Source organism: Vigna radiata, unplaced genomic scaffold (assembly GCF_000741045.1).
Source record: "Vigna radiata var. radiata cultivar VC1973A unplaced genomic scaffold, Vradiata_ver6 scaffold_73, whole genome shotgun sequence".
NCBI classification, from domain to species: domain Eukaryota; kingdom Viridiplantae; phylum Streptophyta; class Magnoliopsida; order Fabales; family Fabaceae; genus Vigna; species Vigna radiata.
In genome coordinates this window covers 721,712-736,076 of record NW_014542365.1, presented here as the reverse complement: position 1 = coordinate 736,076, position 14,365 = coordinate 721,712, and the positions used below count along the sequence as shown (strand labels likewise).

The 14,365-nt window shown below is 33.9% G+C and overlaps 1 protein-coding gene across 2 annotated transcripts; it reads right to left on the bottom strand.

Annotated features, from left to right (window-relative positions):
• Positions 1 to 1,409: 1,409 nt before the first annotated feature.
• LOC106779895 (dual-specificity RNA methyltransferase RlmN) lies at positions 1,410 to 7,109 on the bottom strand. Of its 2 annotated transcripts, XM_014668104.2 has the most exons (9): positions 6,896 to 7,109; positions 6,719 to 6,795; positions 5,498 to 5,600; positions 5,196 to 5,293; positions 4,871 to 5,001; positions 4,675 to 4,783; positions 2,687 to 2,878; positions 2,441 to 2,577; positions 1,410 to 1,892 (listed from the first exon to the last, which is right to left on the bottom strand). In XM_014668104.2, exons 1-9 carry the CDS (start codon positions 7,077 to 7,079, stop codon positions 1,604 to 1,606), a joined length of 1,320 nt encoding a protein of 439 aa, XP_014523590.1. In that variant the 5' UTR covers positions 7,080 to 7,109; the 3' UTR covers positions 1,410 to 1,603. The 2 variants fall into 2 exon arrangements, with proteins under 2 accessions (XP_014523590.1, XP_022632477.1); XM_022776756.1 differs by lacking the exon at positions 6,896 to 7,109 and having other exon boundaries at positions 6,648 to 6,744.
• Between the last annotated feature and the right edge of the window lie 7,256 nt (positions 7,110 to 14,365).

The window sequence follows — 14,365 nt, the reverse complement described above, 5'->3', positions numbered from 1 at the left end:
TGATATACAACGATATTGTTTTCCTTTTGTTTTTATCACAAAATATATTGTATAAAACACTTTTATTTTCTGAATTAGGATTAAAATAAATATTGTGATTAATATATAAAAAAGAATAATATAATAAAATTACTATTATCTAGATATTTAAAATTTTAGAATTCTTATGTAGTTATTTATTGTATTTGTTTTAAGTTGAAAACACATTTTTGTTAATTACTTATTTGTAATAATTGATTCAATGATTTTTTATTATTTTATGTGATTTTTATATTTTTTAATTTTTTTCTTAAATTAATATTAATGAAGTTAATATAATCATATTTGACAATTATAAAATGAAAATTCTTGATCTAATTCATAAGACTTTGAAGATATTTGATTATGCAAGTTTTTCTAATAGTTTTTTTTTATTGTGTGACCTTTTCTAACTCAAACCCACGTGAATTAGAATCAAATCCTCTAACAAGTCTATCCATGACTTACAAAACTAAAAATTGAAAACACTAAAGGACTTAAATTAGAGTTTAACGTCTATGAATTATTAGCTAACAAATTACAGTGTGAACTAATTAGAATAAAAATAACTATAACTTTTAAATTACAAAAGAGCAAATAATCTTATCTTGCATAAAACTATAAATATTTAAAAGCATAATTTATAATCAAATAATAATTTAAAAATGTTTATAATGTTGTATTTAAAGCCTTTTAAATTGCATGTTAGTAGTAATTTAAGAAAAATGCATACCATTAAATACTAACTATATTTTTTTTTCTACATTATTATATATATCTAAAGCTGTCAAAACGGATAAACAGACCCGATTCAGTCCGACCTACCACGGGTTGATCACTTAGAAACTAACCCAACTCGATTCGTTTATTAGCGAGTCAAAAAAAATTAAACCTAACTCGACCTACCACAGGTTGGTGGATAAATGAATTAGCTCAATGTCTCCCTTAATTACAATTTTTTTAAACAAAAAAAATTACAATTTTTTTATAATTTAAATTTAAACAAATTTCACTTTCAAATTTTATTCCCAACATGGATATTTAATTAATTTTAAATATAGGAAACTTAAATAATTTTTTCAAACAAAAAAAATAAAAAATATCTGTTTATAAAATTAAATTTTAATAAAATAAAATTAGATAGGTGAGTTGGTGGACCAACTCAGCCCACCACGGTTCAACCCGCATGAATCGAATTTAAATGATCCAGGTTGAAATCTGACCCGTATAAAAAAAAATACAATTTTTTCAAACCCAACCCGACTCAAATCCATGGTGGGCCGGATTGACTCGAGGGTTGTGACCTATTTTGACAGCTCTAAAAATATCCCTTTTTTTCTATCTCTTTATTATTATATCCTATTTTTAGTAAGGAATTAGGATCTTTCACATTTATAAAAATAATATCAATTAACTGCAAAATGGGAGTATGCAATATGGAGACAGACACCCCCGTTGTTTAGCTCTTTGTCTTTGCATTCTCAGTATGAAGTCACCATATAGCTACCCCAACCACAAGGGTTCTAAAGAATTCTTTGTTAACAGTATCTTTAAAATCAATTCGCAACAGAACTTCCACAATGAATCAAGATGAACCTCCAATTGTCATTTGAAATTGTTGTGGTACACGAAGCAATGGAGCTTGAATGGTGCCAGGCTTACCCAATTGACCGCAGGCAGCCATTTGATCATCACCTCTACTAAGTCTTAAAAAGACTGTCAATCCTGCCCTAGCAATTGTATTACGGAATTCAATCATCCTTTCCTCTTTGGTTGGTCTGAAGAATGATCCACTGTGAGGATTGAATGAGATTAGATTAATCTTGCAAGGAATTCCCTTCACAAGCTCGATAAGCCTCTCTGCATCTCCATCACTGTAAAATATGTACATTAGCCAACAAAGTTAAATGTGAACCAAGACTTCAACCATAGCAGTTTATTTTCATGATTAGTTACGAAAATGAACAGCTACAAAGAAAAAAGGAACAAGGAGGGGGAGCGTATAAAACAATCGCAGCAGAGGAGTTTAAGGGGGAGGGAGCTTCAATAAAAATTAATGAATGCGGCGATTATATTAATAACACTATATATGCATGGTATGCTTGATGAGGGCAGTGAATACAGAGGATGAAAGGGCAAATGTTACCCTGAATCAGGATCAAAACGCAAAGGAAAGTGCGAACGTCTGAAAAATACAATTTTAAGATTTCTCTACCAATATATTAGTACAGAGCATCGTGCAATCTAACATTCATTACAACATTCTAACTCAAACTCCTATGATCGTCAACGCAATTCATACATAAAATATGTGCATATGACAAGACGCATTGCTAATATACAAAGTCCATTATGAGGTATGCATATGATCCATTTCATGACAGTCCACTGTCGTAAGTTTTATTTGCAAAAACAAGCTAACCTGTCATTAATTCCTTCAAGCATAACATACTCAAACAGGACTTTGTAGTTCTTTTTGAGACGAAGCTCCTCTTGAAGTGTCTGAAGAAGCAAGTCCAGCTTATACTTTCGATTTATAGGCATGATCCAGTTTCTTACCTGACATTAGATTCAAATATGACCATTCATTCCTCTATCGTATTGCTGTACTTGCATTTTCATATCTAATTTTAAGGGTGCAATAGCAGCAAAGTATTAAGAAATTCACCTCATCAGTAGTTGCATTCAAACTAACAGCTAATGCACAGTTAGATTCATGGAGGAAACGTTTGAGCTGTGGAACAAGCCCACTGGTTGAAACAGTGACCTTGCGAGGACTGAACTGAAGCCCTTGCTCATCCACCATTATATTTGCAGCTTTAATGACATTATCGATGTTATGAAGTGGTTCCCCCATGCCCTAAAATATGAATAGCAGTTATTAGCATCCTATCAATAATAAGACACAGGATCAGGAGTTCTATTTAGCATATTCTTCCCCTTCCCATCTCTACAACCCACAACACAACATTTGTAAACATCAACAGAATTTATAGGGGTGTGCTAGATGTAGATATCCATAATGACAATTTTTAAAGAAAAACAAATCATTTTTCACAATGGTAAATGGTTACAGAAATAGACTAACGGGGAGCTTTGGTTTCCATTTGGCTAAACAAAGAGCATTACTGATGGATAATTGCTAGCAATAATGACCAAAGGGTATTCTAGGAAGAAAAGGAAGATAACAGATCCAACAGACTCATGAGGTAAGTTATATAGGCAGTTAAATCGGTCAGTCATGCAGTTAGAGGTTCGTTTGCAACAAATAGACATGCAGATGAGACAGTCAGTTTGTTTGGAAATTCATAGAGATAGAAAGCGCACAGACTCTTTAAATCTCAATAAGTCAATGCAGAATAATAGCTTATTTCTGTTTTTCTCTGTAACTCTGCTATCTGCGTGTACAGTACCCCCAGTTGCAAACTGGTACTAGCGCATTCCATTTATCTCTTAGATTCAAAAGAACAGCATAGGCGGTGACTCCAAAATTGCAATGTTCACTGCAGACTAGTGCGCAGCCAGCCTGCATGGGTGCCAAGGATGCAACGTGTGGTGCATGTTAATATCCAATTGCTAGGTCTGAGAATTTTGTCTTGTATTGGAAATATAGAATTTCAGTGTGGAGAGTTCATAAGGTCTTGGGTTCTCCAACCAGTCTTGCCAGCTTTAGTTGTGTGGTACACCCAAGGCTCTTATCAATACTTCAGAAGCAGTTTCTGGAAACTCATTATAGTGTTGAGTGCTAAGACTCGAAATCTCAATATGCCAATACAGAAATTCTCTTTCTATCTCTACCTCTCTGCATACTGCGTGAATTCTCATATTTTCTAGGTACCAGTTTCATAAAGAATCTGAAGAAGGGTATCCAGACTTTTAACTAGAAGCTTAGAATAGTACAGCTAATAGCATGTTTGGTTATCCAGACTTTTAAATCCATGTTTAACACCAGAAACAAATTCTTACCTCTCCATTTCACGTAGTGGACGTATGAACACCCATTTACAATAATAATACAAACAGGTCCACGTCCACTAACATGCTCTAAATTGCTGACACATAAGAAACCATACACAGAAGTATTTTGGAAACTATTTGGAAAAGTGAAGGCATAACTCTACAACATTATTATGGAAACGCAAACACAGTTAAAAAAGAAAGGAGCACATTGCTTGCACTATAACATTGATATATAAAAAATGTCCACGTGTGTTAGAAACCAGAATTTACTAATCAACGAAATGAAGAGTAAAAATAGAAATGATGCAAATCCAGTATTATTATTAACCAGAAAACATCAGAAAGTTCCAGCACCCTCTGCCCAAAGCAAGCTCCTGAGAATCCCACCGAATAATCACCAAAACGTGTCCTCCCTCACCTCCTACACCTCATCATATATAACAACCCATACTCTTTTCTTTTTCTCTCTCTTCTAACTAACATCATTCCCTTACAAAGCCACGTCACCCTTTTCTCTCCTCTTATAAACTCTGCCCCACCAATTTTTATTATCTCTTGGGTACGTATCAACGTGCACATTGAAATAGAAACAATGCTTTAATGTCAAGAATAAGAGATATAGCTACTATACTGACTTGTCAGCATGGCAATGAACAAAATGCACATTAAATGCGGTCAAAGATCTGACACACCTACCATAAAGACAACATTTGTGATTGAGCCAACTTCATCTGTGAGCAAGCGTCTGGCAGAAACAGCCTGCTCTGCTATTTCTGCAGCAGTAAGATGTCTCCTAAGACCCATTCTGCAAAAATAATAAAGCATAACAAAGTTGCATGAAAAGTAAAACATAGCCATCAAATTGCCATCTTCAGGGAAAAATAAGACTTACCTTCCAGTATAGCAAAACTGACAATTCATGGCACATCCAACTTGACTTGAAACACATACAGTAGTCCTACCTCGATCACAAGGTATGACAACTGTTTCTATGACCAGCCCATCATCCAATGTGAATAAAATCTGCAATATCCTGTGAGTTTAAAGTCAACAAGAATACTCCACTGAAACACACAATCAAATATAAGCAAGGTATGAAAGTAATTATGAAACTATAAATATAATCATAAATAGCATCCAGGTTTCATATCATTTTGTAGCTAGATGGATTTAATGATGAAAAATATGAAAATAAAACAGAGAAAGATCAATTTAACCTTTCTTGTTCCATCAGATGCTGTGCGAATTTCTTTCAGGGCAAGTGCCTTGAACTCAGCATTTTCATTCAACATTTTCTTGAAATCTTTATTCAATCCTGAATAAGATATATACATATAAACTTACTAGAATTACTAGTCAATTCAAATTATTCAGCTCAAAATTCATAAGCAAAACCAGGAAGGTCTGAGGAACTATGCTTACAAACATTATTGTAAGATGTACCAATTATGACATTATAAAACAATAGTTTTTAACCCCCCTCCCAAATACATACAGCATTAAATGAAGAAGAAATAACCTTCCAACTCATCAACATGTTGGGCCCAAATGTTGTTTCCGTACATTCGCTTCCATAACATCATGGCTTGCCCAGGCCTGTATCCATGTGAGTAAACCCATTTCTGCAATGATAAAACCATTAGCCCTAAAATTTGGAGTCACAAGCGGAAAGTTTTTGTTCATGAGCTATTCGGAATGAAACTGATGAACCAAAAAATAGGGAATCCGACAAGCGAACTAAACCAAGTTCAAATCCAGGTGACTTCCATAAGAAATAACTAAGTGGGGGTGTATCTAGTTAGAGCGTGAGAAGTAAGAGTTATTCTTGATCATATATGAATGATTAAACATTATCTTGGTTAAATATTGCATAGCAAATATTTTCTCTGCTTCCACTCTCATCTCTAACCTAATACACCCATAACAATAAATATCATATTTGTCACATTTTATTCAGATGTTAAAAAGCATAAACATTTTTCAACGTGTAGCATAGACATAATGTAGAGTTTTAAAAAATATTTAGTAAAACGTATTCAATGTTACCTATCCTGCACAAACATAAGAAAAACCAAAAGTAAAATAACTTAAATCCTCTAGAATAAAGTACACATTGAGAGATAAAAGCTAAATCATGAAGATTAATTAGAAAATTGACTGCTGGAATTTTATCAACATCATGATTTATTAACTATTATATACATACATGTATTGTATTATAATATTAAAGGTAAACAACCATTTTAGTGTGTAATTTAACATCACTTGGGTAGCTGAGAGTACTAAAAATTAAAGTGCTTTCAGGAAGTGTAATTTGTGAATCACTTTAGTCTTGCCGCTGGAAAATCTTCCTTAAAGTTAATATTTATGTCTACATCACATACTTTTTTATTAATTTGATCCTTGAATTTAAGGACTTACTGTTATTTTAGTCTCTGAACTCAACAACTTACTTCCAGATATGTTAGTCTTCCGAAGTACCTCTGAATTTTTAATTAAGTCACTCAAATGACAGTTGGAACTAGAGACTAAACTGACAAATTAAAATGAATATATAAGATTAAGTTTAGGAACCAAAAGAGAACAAAAGTGTGATGCAGACACAGTGGTAAATGACATACTAAATTACATTTTAAATTTCATTAGCATTGATGGTGACAGTAAATTACCTCTTCAATACTACAGTGAGTGTTTACGCTATAAACATGCACAGACTTTTTAAACAGATGAAAAAACATACTTCAAGATCAGGGTAAGTCATCCCTTTGAGAAGCATCTTCGAACCTTGGCTTGAAATTCCAACGCCATCACCATCCCCTGCATCAAACACACATAATAATGAACTAAAGAGAAAAAAAATACACAAAGCAAGAGAAGGATTTATGCGTTTATTTAAAATTGGGGAAAGAGTAGTGACCGAAATCACAGAGATTGTGGTGGTCGGCGCTTAGAGAAGAAACAGAAAGGAAGCGGCGTAGGCGAGGAGAGAGAAGAGAAAGAAACGGCGATGTTTTGGTGAGGGAGAAGGAGAAGTGATTGGGTTTAGAAGATAGGAGAAGAGAGGAATTTGCAACTGCTCCTATAGCCATCACGCGCCTCATGCTCAAACTCCTCCAATCCAATCTTTCCCTCTTAATTGTTCGTTCTTTGAGTCCTATTTTACTGAAAATTATTCTGAAATCTTTTTTAAAATTAAAATAGAAAATGTTTTTAAAAAATAATTGGTTTAGACCAAATTTATATTATTAGTTTAGCTAGTTTCAATTTTTTAACCCCGGGAGTTATTTAAATTGCATAAGATAAAATTATAATGTTGCTGGTAATAACATCGATTGTTATGAAAATATAAGACTTTTGCAAGGGCTCATAAATATAACAAATTCAAAATATTAACATGATACCTAATGGAAATATAAGTGCCATTGCATATATGTTTTAGATTGATTATAATAAAAGAGTATTAAAAAACAGTTAGGATAAATTTAAAAAAAAAATATATATGTTCACCACATCAAAATTGGTATCTTTTTTATATTATACATGGGAATTCATTAATGATGCTGAGTATTATACTTGTGCAATTACGTATGAATGTAGCTGATTCACTTAGATTATAAATACCAAAAATTGATTACATAGTTATTAAATTTAGGATTAGGAATGCATTAGATAGAAAGAGTGAAAGAGAAGTAATTAAATAGTTAAAATGGACAGTCCTAAAACAATTTAAAATTTTGGTTTATTGTTAATAAGTGAACCATTTTTAGAGTGGCATCAAAGTATTATAACCTTCTCCATTGAACAAAACGGCTTATACGTGATTAATTAATAGGATAATCTTGAAATATAAGACTAATTTAAAAGCTCAAATTTTTAATTTCGATAAATATTTGTATATGGCATATGATAGAGATCAAGCGGTTAATATTTAAGACCGTTTGGTCTCGGGATGACAACGGATCGGGTCAGATACGGATAATGTTTACCCATAACACGATTTGACAAAAAAAAATTCACCCACTATTTACATGTAGAACTGTCAAATTTTTTCAAAACCCTAAGGCCAATCCTTACCCTTTTAATATTGAGCCCCATTTTGTTTGACCTTTTGAGGGGCTTTTCAGAGACCCCTGCCCCATAGTCCCAGAAAATGAGGTGGGATTAAATTAATATGGGTTAAATATGCTTTTAGTCCCTGAAGTTTTACTGATTTTTGGTTTTAGTCCTGCATGAAACATTGATGGCATTTTATCCTCTTAATATGAAAACTCGTATTTTTAGTCCCTAAAAACAGACGCCGTTAGTTTTTTTGTGATGTGGCTAACGGCATAACCAGGTATTCTTCCACATCCATTGACTACACGGGGGAAGATTTGCAGTGCTGTGAAGAATACGTGGTTGTGCCGTTAGCCACATCACAAAAAAACTAACGACGTCTGTTTTTAGGGACTAAAAATACGAGTTTTCATATTAAGAGAATGAAATGTCATCAATGTTTCATGCAGAAACTAAAACCAAAAATCAGTAAAACTTCAGGGACTGAAAGTATATTTAACCCAATTAATATCTATAGATATTTAATTAGTTATTTGGTTGTGAAATGAGAATATATTACAAATCCAACATGAAAATATTAATTATCGTTAATAAATTTTATTTAAAATTAAGTGATAAAATTAAAATTGACCTAAGAAATTTGAATTTAGTTTTTTTTAGAAAAATTAATTTTCAAACTTATATTTTGTCTAACTCTTTAAGGTTATTTTTGTAGAAAAACTAAATTTATTTGCATTAATACTTTAAAATGATTTGAATTGCATCTTAATTTTTTATTTAAATTTATATTTTAGATTTTTTTTCAAAATAAATTATTTAAAGTTTCAAAAGATAAAACTAAAAAGCATTTAAAAGTATTGCAAGTATAATTTTTTTTTCAGGTATATTATTTTAAACTGAGCTAGCACGAGGTATGCCAATAGTAATAATCCCTTTTATTTTTAATTTTAATCTACACACCTTTTGTTTTTTATTTAATAACATCTTAAGGCTCAAATGTAATAACATTACCCATACAACTTTTTAAAAGATTACAATATTAAAATAGTATTACAAACTTTTTCTTTTCTATTTACATCTCTCATGTCTAACGCTTAAATCCTTTTCCATCAATGCAATTAAACTATTCTTATTTGTTCATTTTTCATTTTTAATTTTTCTTGGTTTAGGTGTATTGGAAAGTTTTCTACTTTTTTTTTTCTTTGACGGTTCAAATTTCCTTTTCTTCGTTAAGATTTTTTTTTTCTTAATATTCTTGATGGTCCCTATTTTGGTCAAGTTTATTCATTTTGGTCCCATGTTTTTTGTCTGTTCAATGTTATAGTGTAAATTTTGTTCAATTTGATCTTTTTTGCTAACACCGCTTAAATCGTTAACGGCAGACAATCCAAGTATGCACAACATTGTTGATATGACATTTAACTACTGTCACATCACCAAAAGTAGAGTTTCGTGGCAACCCCATCCCAAAATTAGGGTTTTGCATTTGGGGAAACCTTCCCGCACTTGCATCGCAAGAAGAAGGAAAATGTTGCTTGCTTTGCTTCAATGGAAGATGATTTCGTGAATTGTGCAGCTCATGGTAGCATGAAGAAGATGAACATAGTTGCGTGAGAAAGCACTCATGGTGGCCAGTGGAGGCAAGCAATGGGATTTTTCTGGATTTGGTTGTGGTTCTCTGTAGGTTGGAGAAGATGATGGCCCTGAAGCTTTGCACAACGACGACAAGGGTTCTCGATTTGGTTGTGGTTCTTTGTGGTTCTCGATTTGGATGATTCATGGCTGATGCGCGAGAATGAAGATTCGAATGGAGTTCGAGATTAAGGTTTCGTGATTTGGGGGAGATTGCAACTTTGATGGTGGTGGCCATGGATGTTGCGCGTGATGGCTGCCATGGTTCTCTGCAGGTGCGACTTCACGGTGGCATGATGACTTTGGACGATCTTTGTGGCGGCGGTGGCGTTAGGGTTCGGTGGCGGTAGGGTTCGGTGGGCTGAAGGTTGAAGAAGATGGTGACGTGACAGTAGTTAAATGTCATCTCAACACTGTTGTGCACACCTGGACTGTCTGCTGTTAACGATTTGAACGACGTTAGCAAAAAGGACCAAATTGAACCAAATTTACACTCTTTAGGATAACATTGAACAGAAAAAAAAAACATGGGAACCAAAGTGAACAAACTTAACAAAAATAGTGACCATAAGAAGTATTAAGCTAAATAATAACATTGTAAGTATTGAAATGAGAAAACAGTGAAAATGTAAGAAATTCACTTTCAACTCAATGTAAATTTTATCTAAGAGCATATTTTCTTATTCAGGGTTTTAATTTTTTTATTACCCTACGTTATCTTAATACTATTATTATAATAATAATAATATTATTATTATTATTATTATTATTATTATTATTTTTTGGGCAAAATATTAATTTAAAACCCTTGAAAAAAATTATGATGATGAAAACTAATAATTAAAATTATTATAACTGAATATTCCTGCTTTAAACGATTTAAGGTGAATTTTTGGAGAAGAAATATATACTATTTTTCTTTGATAAAAGATTTTGATAAGAATCGAATATACATAGATAAAAGTTGACAGAAACTATCAGTAGAACTTGCAAGATAAGTCAATATATGTGTAAGTTTTCATTTTGGATTCCGTTATTTTAACACAACTTTTTTGACACATTTTTGACACACACACGTGTCAAGCTGCCATTGGTTGGATTTTTTTTTTCCAAAAATATGGGCACCAAAACGAAAAGAGTTTAAAAAATTTTCCTTTCCAAATATACCCTTTGCTTGTTTTTGTCTCAGATTTCGTTCTCTCTCTCACATTTTGTTGTCTCCTACGTCGTTCTCCCCCTGCTTCCTCTGTTTGACGGTTGGTTAGTGGTTCTCCTTTCTCGGTGATTGGTGGAGATGGGAAGTCCCGAACAAAAGCTTCGTTGGAGCAAGGTAAATGCGTTGTTGGGTTTAATATGGTTTTGGGTTTGGGTTCTTGGGTTCTTGGGTTCTTGCGATGTTGCGTTCTTATTGTCGGTTTTCGTTGATGTTGTGGTTAGGGTATTTGGTTTTTGGTTAGGGTATTCGGTTCTTGCTTCTTAGTTTTTGGGTTTTTTTGTTATTTCCTTTTGTGTTTACATTTGTTTTATTTTTGGTTGAACAGTTGACGGTTCGTCATTATTTTTCAACGATGTATGTTTGCACTTTGAATGAGTACTTGACGGATGAGAAATGGTTCGTCATTATTTCTCAGACCGAACATGGTGGAATGTCGCATAACACACCAGATGTAATGTGCAACAACAAACCACAATTGAACACCTATGTGAGGATGGGAAGAAGAATGCGTTATAAGAGCCAAGCCTTGAGGACACCATACACAGGAATTGTAGGACCTAGAAAGAAAAATTAGTGATTATNGTATGNTATTTTGAATAGGACAAGAACTTGATGTTGAATAGGACAAGAACTTGNTGTTGTAATTAAACCTATATCTTGCAATATATAGTAGATGAATGTTAGGTTGCATGTATTTATGTTATTGAAGTGGTTTATATTTTGATTTGGTATACATTTTAAATTTTGAAGAATCCATTTTTTGGAAGTGATAATGTTAGTGATATAATGAATTTGACTAAATTGGTGAAGATGATGGTGCTAAATTGTGTGTTGTAATTGTTTACTATTGTGTTGTAATTTCAATTTTTAACAACCTGTTGAACATAATGAGGCACCAATGAAAACATAAGGGACCACAACTGAAGTTCTGCCATGTCTGGTGCAAAAAACTACATTGTAATCGATTACAAGGGTTTGTAAACGATTACGAGTGTTTGAATTGGATTCTGCACATCCTGTTGAACTGAAGGAGCCATCAGTGAACACGTGGGGGACCACTGGTGAATAGCAGTGTCTTTTGACCCAAATCCAGTTGTTTTAGTTGTAATTTTATGTTCTTTAGTGAGGAATGACTGCATCTTAATGTTTTGGGTCCCCCAAGATGGAGGTGCGAACCACCTATTGAGAGATTATAGTGTTAAGTGAAGTTCTGCCATGTCTGGTGCAAAAACCTGCATTGTAATCGATTACAAGGGGTTGTAAACGATTACGCATGTCTGAATTGGATTCTGCACATCCTGTTGAACTGAAGGAGCCACCAGTGAACACGTGGGGGACCACTGGTAAATAGTAGTGTGTTTTGACCCAAGTCCAGTTTTTTTAGCTGTAATTTTATGTTCTTTAGTAAGGAATGACTGCATCTTAATGTTTTGGGTCCCCCAAGATGGAGGTGGGGACCACCCATTGAGAAACTATAGTGTTAAGTGAAGTTTTGCCATGTTTGGTGCTAAAAACTGCATTGTAATCGATTACAAGGGGTTGTAAACGATTACGCGTGTCTGAATTGGATTATGCACATCCTGTTGAACTGAAGGAGTCATCAGTGAACACGTGGGGGACCATTGGTGAATAGCAGTGTCTTTAGACCCAAATCCAGTTATTTCAATTGTAATTTTATGTTCTTTAGTGAGGAACGACTGCATCTTAATGTTTTGGGTCTCCCAAGATGGAGGTAGGGACCACCCATTAAGAGATTATAGTGTTAAGTGGAGTTTTGCCATGTCTAGTGCAAAAAACTGCATTGTAATCGATTACAAGGGGTTGTAAACGATTACGCGTGTCTGAATTGGATTNTGCACATCCTGTTGAACTGAAGGAGCCACCAATGAACACGTGGGGGACCACTGGTGAATAGCAGTGTGTTTTGACCCAAGTCCAGTTGTTTTAGTTGTAATTTTATGTTCTTTAGTGAGGAATTGCTGCATCTTAATGTTTTGGGTCCCCCAAGATGGAGGTGGGGACCACCCATTGAGAGATTATAGTGTTAAGTGAAGTTTTGCCATGTCTGGTGCAAAAAAGTTGCATTGTAATCGTTTACAAGGGGTTGTAATCGATTACATGTGTCTGAATTGGATTCTGCACATCCTATGGAACTGAAGGAGCCACCAGTGAACACGTGGGGGACCACTGGTGAATAGTAGTGTGTTTTGAACGTTGTATGTGATTATCTAGTGTTTTACAGTCCATTAAGTACAACTTTATTTCACTACTTAAGATTTTGTCAAATATAATACAGGAAACATTGGTTGTTCAATGCCATGGACCATTGTACGTTGACGTTGTTCATTGGTTGTGTTCCCTTTCGGAACTCACACTCCCTCTTCATTCTCCCATAACCAAAGGAGGACACAAACATTGGTTGTTCATTGTCATGGACCACTATATGTTGACGCCATTGCAACTGCACATATTTCATACAAATAAATCAATGGCGGTGGATTAGGGTTCACAAAACACAAAAAAATAAAGACAACAAAAATAGACNAGTGTTCGAGAAGCGAGANAATGAGAAAGAGAGNGACAACGCGAAAGACACCCAAACCCAAAACGAAACAAAGCCACAACACTAAACAAACCCAAAACGAGGAAAAAACTTAAGTGAAAACGCGAAAGACACCCAAACCCAAAACGAGAAAGAGAGCTTACCAATACACAATGATTGGAAAAGACCTCTTTTGGTTGCCTTTGGATGAGACGACGCGTTAGGGAGCAATGTGAGAGATGAAGCGAATGGAAAAATGAGGAGGCGAATGGAGAAAGGAGGAGGCGAATGGAGAGAGGAGGAGGCCAATAGAGAGAGGAAGCGACAGACCCAAGCCAAATTGAACGAAGGATAAAAATGAAACCGCGAAAATTAAATTTCATACATTTCGTTTTCCAAAATTACCCTCCAGATCATTTAAAAAAGAGTTAAGTTTCTTCACCCAAACAACCATCCGAACGAGGCCATGTGGCGTGTGTCAAAAGTGTGTTAAATAAAGAGTGTCCACGAAACATTTTCCTTTTAAATATATTTTGCATTACATTAGTGATGGATTAAACAAGTTTAATTTATAATCTTCATGGTTACCCATCATCTCCTATCTAAAAGAAATTCAGTGCAACCTAACATATTTGATCGATTTACATAATTATGTTAGGGTTATGTTAAAGTTATTTGATTGAAAATTTTATCTATAATCGTGACTCTCAATCTTTCTTATTACACTCTGATATACATTCAACTTGCATGTTTTATTGTTGTCACTGCTTCTCCCACATCTGGAAAGAGGATTTCTTTCTAAGCGCACTTTTGGATTCAAAGATTCAACACATTCTCCATCGTAAAGTAGGATGTTAATCTTATATAATAAATTAAATTGAACTGGAAATACAGCAGAAAAAAGATACAAATATAAGTGGGAGGAAATTTGATTTATTGCA